The sequence below is a fragment of the Euprymna scolopes genome, chromosome 3 (genome assembly GCF_053919585.1).
Source record: "Euprymna scolopes isolate OS-2025 chromosome 3, ASM5391958v1, whole genome shotgun sequence".
NCBI lineage: Eukaryota > Metazoa > Mollusca > Cephalopoda > Sepiida > Sepiolidae > Euprymna > Euprymna scolopes.
Genome location: NC_136484.1, coordinates 25,659,382 through 25,675,161, shown reverse-complemented (window position 1 = coordinate 25,675,161; position 15,780 = coordinate 25,659,382). Strand labels below are relative to the sequence as shown.

The window sequence follows — 15,780 nt, the reverse complement described above, 5'->3', positions numbered from 1 at the left end:
ATTTTTAAAAATCGATCTGTCGACTGTATCTTAAAAAGGACCAAAAATTTTTGTACTAACAAGTCATGGCTTATGAGACCTAAAGGTCACTTGAAGATAAGGGTTAATGGGTGTGTTAGAACTGTGAGACAATGTGAGGATTGATAACAATGACCGAGACTAAGTAGAGTTTAATTATTTAAGAGGAAATTCAACAAGAATTTGTTAATATTGGACTTGAAAACAACCATGTTGTAGTCAACAGGAAGCATTCCCTTGGTATTGTGTTCCACAGGCAGGTAAATCTTGGAAACCTTTCACATGACAGTTTTGCTTAGCTTTAAGTACTTAAAGGAAAATTATTCATAGTGGTCAGTTTTTGTTGTGAATGTTTCAGAAGGAAAAACCATAGATTGGAACTCAGTCGAGCACCTACCATGTAAATAATGATTGAATAGAAAAAGACTAGCAACCTCTATTCTTCTGTGAGAAAGGAGTTGTAGGGAAGAAAAGAGGATACCCTCCCCTCTCCACTAGATTTCAAAGTCAGTTTTGTACTCTGTTAAGACCGGAGTATCTTGCCAAATATTGCAACAGAACTCCATCTTAGGATGTACAAAAGTTATTCTAAAAGTAAGGCCCCCTATCTTTTTTTTTTTTTTTTTTTTTAAGTTGAACTACGAAAACAAGAGTGGTACCATTAAAATAAGTGACTTTGTGCTCTAGAATTTATTTTTCAACATAGTAACCACCATTCTCAATGCACTTTTGTCAGAAATTCAATGAAGCACCTCTGCTCTTGATGCATGTTTATGACAGGTTGTTTTCTTAGTCTCACAACTGTCAATATCTGCAACAGAGAGATGAAGAGGTAATGAATGCACAAGTTCAGTCATCATAACAATAAAATTTTCCATCCCCCTCTGATCTATTTGAGCAAATAATTATAGCAGGCATTACTTTTTGAATGTCCTTCATATTTCACTTTTACAAAGGAGTGTGTTAGGAATAACATATTTTACAGGTGAAAGTGGAGGGTAGAATGATCCTACCATTTTTCCAACAATCTTAACAGATTTGATGCAAGTCCCATTTCAAGTATGGAGTGAAGATCAGTCCGAGAAGCTTCTTAAAGCAGAAAGCTTCATCAAGGACTCATATAGATAGAAGCTTGTTATTGCAGTTTAAGTGCTAATTAAAATAAAATATATTGGGGAACTAGTTTTTCGTTAAAATTGATTTTTTCATTAGTCGCAAATATAATTATTATAACTCTTTTCCTCTGTGAAAATAGAGCTGATTACAGTGAAAAATTCAATGTAAATTTCCCACATACTGTGGAAGGGACTATTAAATTATTCAAAATAATTCTAACTCAATATATATACATGGTTGAATAGTACAGACTGAAAGATTTAGGAGCTTATGTTCTTTATTCGATACTCAACACCATGAAGACCGTTTCAGAAGGATCCAAACTACTAGGGTACGCAATCAATATGGCAAGTTCATAAGCCAGTTCCAGTTCGAGATTCACACAATAACTCAAAAGGATCAAAGAGAAAATATGCAGCCATAAGTTCTGAAGACTATTTACATGTCCAATAGAAAAAGGCTGCCCAAATATACATATATACATACATAGTAATGAAATTAAAAGGATGTAGTGTTTACCTGATATACGCAATGGTAAACTTAAATGTAATAACAGTATTTATATATAGATAATTTAATCGCAACCGAATAAAAAAGCTCAATACGCAATAGAGTAGAGCTTATTATAAAAGAAACAAAATTAAAACCGAGTTGAAATTTACGATCAAAATTTATTGCTCGACTGAATATTCCAAAAAACAATTTACAAAGTCCTTATTCTGCGGAGTTTCAAAGAATGATTTTCTTACTATTCTTCTCATCAGAGGACAGAAAGAAATCAGCAAATTATATTTGTAGCAATGCTAGAATTTGCTGGTTAAGTGAAACCACAATTTATTATAGTCATAAATTGCCAAGAAAAACAAGTGAAAAAATGTTAGATATGTAAAAAAACACCCCCCCCCCGCATAATTTCAGCTTGCATGAAGATTCTCTCAAGTCAAGGTAATCCGAAAGGCGAAAATAGTTCATAAGAAAGAATGAAGTCCAAAAGTAAATCCAGTGTGATGCATATAGTCCGGTTGGAAAGTTTTCAAAGCAGCTGAAATAATGGAAATTGTTGTTTTTTTGGTCAGTGCAGAGTCTAAAGAACAGTTGATCTCCAGTCAAATGGGATCGAGAAATAAAAAGAACAGAAAAACAGTAAGTCATCTTTCATTGCTGGCTTGTAAATGTTTTTTTTTTTTTTTTTTTTTTTGAGTAATCAGTTGAACAATAAATTTTGATTGTAAATTTCAACTTGGTTTTAATTTTCTTTCTCAATATATATATATACACACACACACACACACACACAAACTAAATCAGTAAATGTGTCATCATTTGTAATTTTTAACTCTGAGATCTAATATATAAAAGGCAAAATGTGTGTGTGTGTGTGTGTTTGTATGTCTCGCAAAAACTTCTGACAAATGCGTCGGAATATGACAAAATTGATATTGTTTTAAAGATCAATGTCTCGAATGACATATCGAAAAAATTGGCTAAAAACATTGATTCCTTCATCCTCATCTGGACAGTTTTCTACAAGGAGAGTCATTTTTTCTTTTCCGTTGCCATTTTTGCAAGTCATCGTATCGGTTGGAATGACTTTACTATTTCAACGTTCCGAACTTCCGGTTGCATCATGGAGTAGGCGTAAGATGTCAGATTTTCTTTCACTTTTCTGCCTTTGCGTCATGGGTTCGAGCCTGCCTACTACGACGATTTTTTTTTTTTTGGCTCTACACACACCTCCGGGCAATGCCAGGCACTAAGGCAAGTCTATATATATATATATATATATATATATATATATATATATAAAGGGCAAAATATGTGCATTTGTATGTCTCGCAAGAATTTTCCATAGACGTGACGGATCCTCACGAGATCGGTATTGTTTTCAAGCTTGATCTTTCGGATGGCAAATGTCGAAAAATTGGCCAAAACATTCTTTCACCCTCAACTGGGCAGTTTTGTATAAGGAGGGGTCGCTTTTTTCGCCCACATTTTAGCAAGTCATCGTCACCATTGGATTGACTATGCTTAGATTCAATGCTCTTGACTTCCAGTTGCACGATGGAGATATTGGCTAAGACGTTACTTTTTTTTTTCCTCCTTTTGTCGAGCCTGCCTGCCTACTACCACATTTTTTTTTTTTTTTTTTTTTTTTTAAACACCTCTGTTCACCCAAATTGCCTACTGTTATTTTGACACCCCTCACCACCACCACTTTGCAGTTATTTTATTCTAACAACTACTTTTTTAAATAAAGGTTTTACTTTTATCAAAAATATTTTAGAAATTAAAATTGGTAGAATAAGGAGATTCATGCATTTCCCAAGCATTATTAATTTTTTTATTTTTATTTATTTGATACCCAGTTGAGTACATCTGCAAATTACACAATCTTTTGATAAACATTTACCATGTAAAGAGATCAATTGTGATTCACTATTTTTTTCTTACAGTAAAATCCAATTTACCTGACCATCAATAATTAAAGCAACATCATTCTCTTTCCGTAAATGCTCCCCAAAATCTTGCACATGCCTTCGGAGAGTTTCTCTTGTTGCCTGTAACAGAAAAGAACACAATATATTGATTACAAATTCAGGAATTGTTCCGATACCCAAATGAAGATCTGGAGGAAATTCTTTTGTTAAGATTGACAAAGAATTCAATGTAAGTACAGACTTAAAAGTAAAAAGAAGAAAAAAAAGAAAAAAGAAGTAAAATGAAAATAACAAAAAGAGAAAGCAGGATACTAAAATGTATCGCAGAAAACAAAGAAAAAAAAAGACATTCAAAGTTTTCCTTTTCAAATAAAAACAATAGAACAAATATGGCCGGTGGAGTCATTTGTCACATTCTCATAAGAACCTTTTGAATTTCATTATGAATAATGGCAAACTTAAGTTCTTTTGAAATTTCTAATTTTAACTAGTTTTTATTTAAGTTGAAAATAAAAAAAAAAAAACACGCAATAGCTTACAATTTACAAAATGGTTAAATTACCATCATGAAAAGTTTTACATCTTATCATCCTAATACACTCCAAATCATTTTGTTAAGGTAATGTGATATTTTCCTAATATTCTTACTTTTAATTTAAACAAATTTTTTTATAGTCAAATTGGAATTTTTTTTTTTTTAATAAAGGAATCACCACTTAAGGCCCAGAGGCCACTTAAGGATAAGGGTTAAAGAGTGTACAGTGGTCAAAAGGACAATATCATAGTAATCGTTAGTAATGTAAATTTGGCAAATTGGACTACTTAAGGGGAATGGCTCATGAAGAACTTGTTTACATTGAACTTGAAGACGGCCATATTGTCGTCAGCCGGGAAGCAGGTAAACGGAAGAGAGTTCCACAAGTGTGCAGTTCTTAGTAAGAAGCTTTGTTCATGGAATCTACGTTTAGGTTTAGGCACAGATAAAGAGTGGGGGAAATTATTGATAGTGTTTACAGCCAAATGAGCGTTTCTCATGGATGTTGGCGAGGGTGGACCATAGATTGGAAATTTGAAAAAATCTGTTTATCAGGTTTTACCTTCAAACTCTTCAAATGTATCTTAATATTTTAAAACTAGGTATTATTTGGATTATTCAGACTACTTTTCTCAGTCTGAATGTCATTCTTAGTGTTTTGGCTGATATAACCTGACCATTGGGTTGAAACCTTGTGAGAATAAGATGCAAGATGAGAGTAAGGGTTTAAACAATCCAAATTATCATTCCTCATCTAAAATGTTCCTAAACAATATGTGGACAGAAAATATTTTTGTAAGCATAACTGCCTTTGATCCATTTTAAAATGCCTGGTGTTGCTCAGTGGTAAAATATGCATAAATATATTTTCATTACTGCAGAATCCTTATTTATTATAAACAGAAATACTGTACGTATTAAACATAATATTAAATTCCTTTAAAAAAAAATGAAGTAAAAAAAAAAACAAACAAACAGAAACTGAGGTATGTGCATGCAACTATTATGTTTTTTCTAAATGGTTCACTTGTTATTAATTTATTTATCACGGACTATTATTCTCATCTTTCTTAGTTGCAGTTTCACATTTTGGTAAACTATTTCTCTGGCCTTCATCAGGTGGTAACTGCGACGGGATAGGGACTCCGAGTCTCCTAACTGCATTCTCAGCAAGGAGATTTGGAGTTCCTATCTCGTCACGGTTACCACCTGACGAAGGCCAAAGGAATAGTTGGCTGGAACATTGTGAAACAACAACCAAGAAAGATGAGAATAATAGTCTGCAATAAATGAATGAATAAATAATACTCATCTCAATAATGAATTCCAGTTAAAAGAATATATAGATTCACTTCTTGTAAGTAAAAAAAAAAAAAAAAAAAAAAAAATACTCTAGCTGAGATCGGTACCAGACCCTAGACAGTGGGTCAAGTACGATAACCATTACACCAGCTTGACATGACCTTTTAAAAGTGTTTTCAACTAACTTCTACTTAACATAAGGAAGCTGTCATGTTTCATGACCGCGCATATACAGTTATGAAACGGTTGAAAGCAGATAAAAATCCAGTGGCCTCCCACGTCCAATTTTTTGTTCTGACCCCTTAGCAGCCCTTTTCCTGGATGAAAATCAATTAAAAAGTTTTCAACATGTCTAAATACTCTATATACCAAATTATAAATCTGCAAATTAAAAATTTATAGAGTATATAGGTTGTTTTATACATTACATTAGTTCCATGAGTAAAAATGACCAATTAATGTACACGTGTTTATTTTCTTTGGAAGTGGCCATCATTCATTTCAATTGTTGGCATTTTTTATTAAAAATTTCTATTTTCTCTCATGCATGAACTGAACTTTATTTTGGAAGAAAAAAGTCCTCACAAAAACAAAATCCATCTTTTTTAAACCATGCTATGATTCCATGTCTTTAAAAATATACATCAAGAGTCAGCAATTGTAATTCATTGCTAATTAGGTCGATGAGCCTAATTACCAATGACTATTTTTAACATGAGAGACAAGGCTTTTAAATTCAAGAAAAGGCCTGTTGTACCTCTGATCCACCAAAATGAATTTGAATTCTATGACTGCAAAAACATGATCAAAACTCAATTATATCAATTTCTGCATAAAAATAACAAAAAAATAAAAAATTTTAAACTGAGAGCCAGTTTAATCAACTGATCGGCAATAGAAATTAGGTATGGACAACTTCAAAGTGACTGCATTCTATTTCATTCCTTCAACAGCGACCTCTCCCTATTGCTTATCCCTATACCTACACAATGTAAGTTGTTGAAATCTTTCAATGGGCAATGTTTTTAATTTTCAATAATAGTTTCAAACATACACGTCATAATTTCATCCATTTCACTTTGGGTGACTTTTTTTTCACTTTCAAGTATTTTATGTTCTTTGAGGAAAACTATTTTTTGTTAAGCTTTTTTAATTGTCTTTTGTTTTTCTAATTTTTCAATGTTTATTTTCATTATGGTTTTATACATTAAATATTAAGGTTAAGAGGTGTCTACATATGGAATTTTCCTTAATTTTTCATTAATGCCGTTTGTCCAGCCCACGACCTATCATTATACGAATAACCGGCTCACAAGGTCGAATAAGTTATCGACCCCTTATATACATTATCTCCTCATATAGTTGGGAACATTTAAAAAGGCATTTATTCAATCCTTATATCTAATGATGATTTAATGTCCGATAGTCGGAGTAAAATGCACTGGCATACAGTACAAATATTGAGATCAATTTTACTACATTAATCACATTGGTATATTGAGAAATTTGAAAATCTGTCTATTGGACATTAAATACAGTTTCTGCAATAGCAATAGAGAACTTGGTGATCTTTAGCAACACTGTACTCCCCCCCCCCCAAATTGTATCACCCTAATGAAGGAACTGAAAATTGGATTAAAAAAAAAAAAAAAAAAAAAAGGAAAAAATCCTGCATCATTTTATCTGGTTTAAGTGGGTTTCTAACAATATTTTGAATAATTTTTTAGTTTTAATTCATTTTCCAAGCTTCACGTATATAGGGATCATCGTTTCACCATTTTTCTTGTTCACACCTATCAATAAACCCTTATCATTTTCAAACCAATTAAACATTTTAAAGTGAACAAAACCATTAAAAACTTTTCCAGATAGGTAGAAGAGTAACTTATCTTGCCTTTGATAACACTTATTTGTTATATTTAAGTTTTGACCACTTTTTTGTATCTCTGTGGATTGTAACACAAACCCATTAAAAGGATTTCTAAATTTCTCATTATATTGATGCTTCTACTGTAGTAAAACTGATCTTAATTTATTAGTGTTTTATGAGTGGCATATTCTAGTTTACCCTATGATATTGATTTTATTTCTTTTGAATTATACTTACATAAAATTAAATGATATACTATAAAACTTATTCAAAAAAACGAAATAAAGAGATACTAAAAAACTTTATCCATCAAATCTAAACTATATTTCATTTAATACTTTCTATAAAGAAGTGACAATTACTACAACTGTCCACAAATGTGTTGAAAAGAAAAACAAGATTATAGAAGCAAAGAGAAAAACATTGAACATATCGCAGCATCAAAAAAATAAAAAAACAAAAAACATGGCATTAAGCAGACAAACCAACACTGCTTATTGCAGGCAGTAAACTAATGGTTGCATAAAAACAAATGAATAAAAAAAAAGAAAAAGAAAAAGAACTTTTCCAACCTGAACAAACAAAGCTTTTGCTTTCTGAAAACAAATATTTTCAACAAAAAAAAAAAAAAAAAAAAAAAAAGATTAAGTTAATTTGCATAACTGTGGATCCAGTGTAAAAGTAATGTTTAATTTATAAACAACTCAATCTGAGAATAGTGGTAAAGTTTTAATTTCAAAGAAATTTAGAGATAGCTATGTTTTATACAATTAAGTCGTTTGATATTTTATTGACCAAAACACGGTTCTGTCATTAGACGTTATATACTTTTGGTTGTTTCTTGGGATACGTGACCAGATTCACAGAATAAAATTCTATAACATCACCAGGTTATATGCCTAGGCCGTATTAATGTTAACTAAACTGACTGTTACACTATTCCATTTTTTTTTTTTTTTTTTTTTTTTTTTAAACTTTTGTAATTCTTCACTCGTTAGATCACCAAAGTTAAGCAATGTTGAGCCTGGTCAATACTAAAATGGGTGACCACTTGGTAATACCAGGTGCTATTATGTGCTCTGAAGCCTGGAAAGAGATGGGTATCATCAGGCAATTCTTGCTGTATGCAAAAAATTATTTTGATATTTGTAATTAGGGTAAAAAGATCGAAGTATTTTTATGATCAATTGATTTATTTTAATGAGAAATCAATCTAACTGGAGGATGAGAACAGGCAGAACTCAAGTTATTTTGCCAGATTCCATAATAAAGATGTATTCACTAAAAATAATTATTTGCAATGCATTTCATCATCATATTTGGTTTAATATCCGTTTTAAATGCTGGCGTGTATTGGTTTCGTTATTTTATGGCACATCAGTGATTTTCGGGTATTATAATGTTGAATACAGTAATTTTGGAAAAAGTTTTTATAATTCAAATTCTTTATATCTTCAAATATTTATTCATGGAGTCTGGTTTGGTTGTTTTGCAGTGGACATGTATCAGACCATTTTACAAATGGATTTCCAAACTAATGTATCTCTAACCAGGTTTTTATTTATCTTAGTTTAATGTCCATTTTACATACTGGCTGGCATGTATTGGACAACTTTCAAACTAACTGACCAGGTCTTTATTTATCCTTCTTTCTCTGAAGTCTATTCCTATCATTTCCTCACATGTTTTCCTTGATCTCTCTGAACTGAACCTGCTACCTCAACTGTTTTACATCTATTAACCCAAGCATTCTCATTTATTCTTTCAATGTGACCAAACCATCACAATCTCCTGTTTTGCACACATCTTATACTCTAAAGATTTAATCTTCCTCTGAGGTTTTTAATACTTTACATATCCATCGTATCATTCGCGTATCATTTCTCTCCATGCAACGCATGTCCTCAATCCTCACTGGCCAGGTTTTACTTCCATACATCATCACTCATACACATGCCTGATAGACTTTTGCTTTGGTAAACAGTGATAATGCTCTGCTGGTTAGTAATGGCTAAAGTTCTCTGAACTCATTACACATACACACTTGTAACTCTTGCAATCACACTTGCACCTGCTCCAGCCTGTGCTCAAATGGTGTCACTAAAATAACAAAACTTGACAACCTAAATAGATTTGCTATTCAGATATATTTTCTCCACATCTGAGTTCTCAACTATATCTGCTTTATCTTGCATACCAACTGGTTATCCTTTTTTAACCTACCTGTACAATCGCAGGATATGGTGGCCCGGGGATAGGTTTTTTTCAGGTTACAATGTGGAATATGTTTTTCCGACCGTGGGATATGGCATCTGCACCACATTATGATGTTATTTATAATGTTATTTGATTATATACATGTGTATTATATACTGTACTGCATTTTGTTACTAATTTTTAATATGTATTGTATAAAATTGTTACTAATTTTTAATATGTACTGTATAAAATTGTTACTAATTTTTAATATGTACTGTATAAAATTGTTACTAATTTTTAATATGTACTGTATAAAATTGTTACTAATTTTTAATATGTACTGTATAAAATTTTGCTAAGGCCCCGTCATACGGCGGTTTGCACCTTATGATCCCAATCCCGGAATGCATTTTCGCCATATCCCCATGCTTACAAGTAGCATAAAAAAAATAAAAGGTAACAAAACTTCTGAACAACACGAATAGCTTATGCAAAACATTTACGAAAATTCTAATTAATTTTAATTGCAACTCTTGTCTCATCTGTACTAATAGGCAATTATCCGTATTCATTTGCCTTTCCACGTGGACAGAGTGAGACAAAGTTTTTTTAATGTGGAGAAAATCCAGCTCTGCAAAAAAAGAGCACTCTAGATTGGGACAAAAATAAAATTGCTTCAAGCTAGAAGCTCTTCTTCATCAATCAAACCAAAGTGCAGTATCAAAACAGATACCACACATTGCTCCTAGTCAAAAGGAAAAAGAATTATAGGTTTCATGATCAATTGAATTTTTTTTTTTTTAACTCACGTTCACCTCTAACAAGACATATTTCTAATTGGACATAAAGGGCTACTATTTGGGAGCATGCCTAGGAAAGATTAACAAGATGTTGGTTTACGTTACATTGAAACTTCTGCATATCCGTACAGTCAAGTAAGTGGGTGGCAGGAAGAAAATTACAAAGTTTAGCTGTTTGAGGGAAAAAACTATTAGAGTAGAAAACTTTCTGGCATTTAGGGACCTCAACAGTGAAGGGGTATGATTTTGTTGCTATGTAGGTTTGTTGGAGATATGTATGCTGAAGGGAACACAAGTGCAATGAGTTCATCAGAGCACATTCCATTAAAATACTTGTCAAATGTTATACTCAAATAACTTTTGCCATAGATAATTTCATATTTCTTTTCGGACAGTATAAAATAAAAATTAAATAACTATTATACTAGCTGAAAAACAAATGCACATTAACAATTAGCAACTACGCAAAAAGAAAAAATATTTTAACACAAATGTTAAAGGGAGAAATAAAATCTATTTTAGTTAATGTTTTAAGATTGATTTTGCCTTAACTTTTACTGGTACACATTTCTTTTTAAATATACTGTGCAGAAATGATTTTAATTTTACCTAAAGTTTAAATAAAACATTGTAAAAATAAAAAATAAAAGCTTCTACAGATATACTACAGCAAACGATTAAATAATTTCTTGAATAAATAAGCTTAAATAGTTGCAATCAGTATTAAACATAGCATGCTCTGTTTTGAGAGCAAGTGGGTCACAAAGAAAAATAAATCTAAAATATTCTAAAAGATACAATGTCTAAGATGGCCAACAAATAAGAACAAACAGGTACTTATCCAGAATTCAATCTATTTAAAAAACAAAAATACAGAAAAATCTTCATGTACTTATGCTCCAAAAATTAAAATTGATCAAATGGTTTTATTTTTTAACTAAAATAAAATTTTATGAGTAAGCAAAACAGGACTGTCTCACGTCATCTTGAAAATGAGCAGATGACTATACAATAATTTAAACTTTCAAAATCAGCCGCGTAATGCTAATCATTCCACATTAATTGCTTAAAATCGTTTAGAAATAATTTGCTTTATATAAAAATGATTATTCATTTTTTTGTGGACTGTTATCCTTATTTTCATAATTGTTTCGCGTTTCGGACAACTCATCCTCTGGCCTTCTTCAAGTGGTTAAGTTTTATCTCAAAGGATTCCGAAAAAAATAAAAAAATTAAATAATATATAAAAAGAAAACTATTTGATCAATTCATGTGATTTTTGGAATATGACATTTTTGTTTCATGCTGAGAATGCACATCATAAAAATTTTTCTGTATTTAAAATTTTTTTAAAAATTTAGGTTGAACTGTGGACTTGCACCGAACATTGTAAAATTTATATAAGTACCTGATAGGATTTGAAATCGCTCTCCAAAATTGAATTTCCAATAAAAAAAAAAGTATTATGAAAAGCTATATTTGAACATGAGTAGCAGATATAATTTTGGATCAGTTTATAAACAGATCCATTTAAAAAAATGTATCCTTTTGATCCACAAGCGAAATCGCAACATCCCAATACATTTTTATGACAAGTTGTTTCAGAAATAAAACAAATAGTCTAAGAATTTCCCCGTTTTTGTGTGTGCATGCATCATTCTCTTAGAGCTCAACATTGCAGAAAAAAAGGTAATTTCTTATTAGATAAAATAGCAAGGCATAAAGAACATTAAGGAAAACATGAACTATTTGTTACAATTTCTTCAAACCATTTCATAGCACTGGCTTTATTGAACAGAAGCCAACTACAACATTTAATGCCTATACACTGTACACAGCGTATGTCTATAAAAAGAAAAAAGTTGTTGAAAATAGTTCAGATAAAAGCTGATCCCAAAATACCACTCACACCCAAGTGACATTTTGAACTCTTGCTGTTTTCTCATTGGAACTTGAAACGTTTAAATTGTTAATAAGAGAATAAAGCTAACAGCACTAAGTAGTGAAGATAGAGTTTACACACAGTTGATAGAGATTAAAACAAGGACCACAGCAGTAAAAGTCGTGCTAGAATACATACTTTAAAAATTACATTTTCATCAGCCCCAGTCCAGTTGATGTGTCGGTTACCAAGTTTATGCTGCAATCATAAAAATGCTTTCACTTTTTGGGATTTGAATTTCTGAGTTTATGGATCAAACGAATTTGTCAAGAAATAGCCATCTCAGTAATGTCAGAGTGAAAGACAAAAGCGTGTGACAGTGTTTTACTTACGTCTAAGCTATGTTCATTGACCATCAATAGAGGCGTGCCCTGAGTAAGCAGTTTACATGAATAACCTGCAATGAACAACAACCATTAAAAATAAACAAAGTTAAAAAAATAATTATAAAAAAATTATAAAAAAATAATTATAAAATTTAACATACATTTATCTATAATATGAAGGGGAAGTGTCTGTTTGTATACACGTCTGCCTGTGTGTATACATGTCTGTCTATGTGTATGCATGTCTGTCTGTGTGTATGTCTCACTAAAAGTCAAAAGGAAAATAAACTACTAAACAAAGAACCATAAATTTGGTATTGTTTCAGACGATGTCTAATGCATAATATGTAAACTTCAGAATAAAATAATAAAATTTATCATACGTTCACCTATATAAAGGAAAATTGTTTGTGTGTATGTGTCCAACTAGAAATCAGGAACTACACAAGATACACCTGTAATGATGATATATTCATTTTCAGCATTGCTTCAGACAGAATATAAGCTTTTTTTTTTGTAATGTTCGATCTTTCGGAAGGTTCCCAGAAACATAATTAGTTGAGGTGGGAGTGGGTGACATTTAGAGTTTTGTTTTTTACTATACACTTAATGCCTATGCACTATATATATGTAATATGATTATGTCAAAACTATAAAATAATTTCAAAAAGATTCTGAATAAAATATTTAAAAAATGTTAAAATCAGTTTTCTATGAAATATATTTAAATCAAAGCCAAGGAAACACATTTACCAATATTGACAGCTGTTTCTTGCTTATCTCCTGTGAGAACCCAGATTTTCATGTCTGCTTTCATGAGATTTGCAATACTTTCTGGTACTCCCTGAAAGAGAAAATAATCGTACACATTAAGAAATATAATTAAAATATCTTGCACACCAACTGGTTATCCTAGCTCAGTTGCTCAGAGCGCGGCCTCATTATCTAAAGGTTTTGGGTTCGAATCGTAGTGTGAGATGTCTTTTTTTTCTTTTTTTTTTCCGATTTTTTTTAATTTTAATATTGAAGCAGGGTTATTTAAGCCATTTTTCAGATTTTTTTTTATTTTTCAGATTTTTTAACGTTTGTTTTTCTGTTTCGCATTTTCTTTTTTTGTTTTTCAAATCAAAGATTAATTTAAAATACAAATAGTTTGCTTTCTTTAAGAATGTATTGTTATGAAGTAAGTAACTAAGTGCATCAAAAAAAATAATAATATACAAAAGTTATGGGGAAGGAAGAAAATAATGAAAGATGTAGGCAGGGTCATTAATTCACAGTAGTCCTTTACATCTCTGTGGCACTGCACCTTGCTGCGGGGGGGGGATATCAGTATTGTTTATATATGTGTAACAGATACTAGCTGTTGTGGTCCTGGTTAGGGGGTCACAATATTAAAGTAAAAAAGTTCTGGTGCTCATTACAAGCGGTTAAACTGTGTGTGCTCTTTGTTTGACAGCAGAAATGTCTGGCTTACATAATGCCAGACGAATCCATACTATCATGGATATAGGGGTGTTAATTACCCCAAACATTTTTTTCAATAAATATTAATAATATATAATATTGTTGTGTCGTGGCACAATAGTAAAAAGAAGAAAATTAAGTCGCGGTTGGTTTAAAGAACAAGTGTATTTAACATCACAGGTACAAAGGTAGTAAACAGGTATAACTGGCTTGCACACAGCTATTCAGGGGTAGTACTGTCATTTCTTCCCTTGGTGTAGGTATTACTGGCACTATATATAGTGAGAACCGGTATAATTTCCCTTGTGTTAGAAAGGCCAGTGTAACAAATATTCAAATAAAAATAACTAGTTTTAATTATTTGCCATTTTATCCTATTCCTTCATTCTCATTTCATATCTAAATGTCATTGAGCCAGTTTTTTTATACTTGCATTTTGTATAATTCTGGCACTTCTCTTCTGAAGAGAAGCATTTAGCTTCGAAATGTCATGGCCTAAAGAGTATTTTTCTTAATGTTCTCCTTAACTTTTCCTATTTGTTCTGATGATGTAATAAAGTTATGTAAAACTTTTATTCTTCATCTTTCATTTTATCATCATTGTTTAAAAAATGAAATTAAAAAATGAAAATGAAAAATGAAATAAAAAAATGAAAAATGAAATAAAAAAAATGAAAAATAAAATAAAAAAATGAAAAATAAAATAAAAAAGGAGAAAAAAACGCATCTCCAAAATTTGTAACATAAATAAAACAAAAACAAAGATTCAAGTATTTATGTAATCTATATATATAAAAGCGAAAATGTATGTAATGTATGTGTGTATGTTTGTGTGTTTGCTAAAAACTTTCGACAGACTGAACAAAAATTGAAAAACTTGGTCTCATATGAAAGCCCCATCCTTTGCCCGACAAATATCGAAAAATTGGCCAAAAACAATTTTTTCACCCTGAAATCAACACTTTTCTTGCGTGGGGTGGGGGGAGTCATGCCAAGATCAGTTCTATGCGTCAGACGACGTCATAACCTGATTTAGTTTAAATATTTGAAGAACTGACACAATTTCATGTACGTCGTGTTAGGTCAGTTGGTTAGAGTGTTGGGTCATTATCTAAATGTTTTGGGTTCGAATCATGGTGTGAGATGTCTTTTTTTTTTCGATTTTTTAAATTTTAATATTAAAGCAGGGTTATTTAAGCCATTTTTCACGTAACGTTCGTTTTTCTGTTTTTTTTTACTTCACTTATTCTTAGGTTTTCATTAACACTCCACCCCCACCTGACCACACACACCCAAAAACACCCGGGTACCCACCGATTTTTTAAATTTTAATATCGAAACAGGCTTATTTAAGCCATTTTTCACGTTTTTTTTGGGGGGTGGGGGGGTTTATTTTTAAGATTTTTTAAAGTTTTAACGTTTGTTTTTCTGTTTTCTTTTTCTGATTTTTACATTTAACATCGTTTGTTTGCCGTACATTAGTTTTTTTGTTTTATTCTTATGTTTTGATTATCCCCCCCCCCCACCGCCTGGGTACCCCCCCACCGCTTTATTTTTCAGATAAGTTTTAACCTTCGTTTTTCTGTTTTCTTATTTGTTTTTTTTTTTTACTTCGCTTATTCTTAGGTTTTCATAAAAAAATTGAACTGATCAACAATCACCAGCACCTGTTGAATGGTTATGAAACTTATGCAGTTGATGTCAGCCCAATTAGGAGATGGGTGTGTTGATTTCAGAGTGGTGACTGAGATGTAAGTAGCAAAGAGC

At 31.4% G+C, this 15,780-nt stretch overlaps 1 protein-coding gene across 31 annotated transcripts in view; it reads right to left on the bottom strand.

The window, feature by feature from the left end:
* Positions 1-15,780, bottom strand: part of LOC145253848 (phospholipid-transporting ATPase IA-like) — a 517,619-nt gene that overhangs the window by 114,193 nt on the left and 387,646 nt on the right. For 17 of the 31 annotated variants that reach the window (XR_013863764.1, XR_013863763.1, XR_013863765.1 and 14 more), the window contains 4 exons: positions 13,300-13,390; positions 12,553-12,617; positions 12,359-12,418; positions 3,603-3,692 (listed from right to left, as the gene is read on the bottom strand). Coding sequence is in view for 28 of the 31 variants with exons in the window: in XM_080112987.1 (XP_079969113.1) it covers positions 3,603-3,692; positions 12,359-12,418; positions 12,553-12,617; positions 13,300-13,390 (306 nt within the window). In the remaining 3 variants the exon portion in view is untranslated. The remainder of the gene's footprint in view (positions 1-3,602; positions 3,693-12,358; positions 12,419-12,552; positions 12,618-13,299; positions 13,391-15,780) is intronic. The other 14 variants (XM_080112989.1, XM_080112990.1, XM_080112982.1 and 11 more) reach the window with 1 other exon arrangement.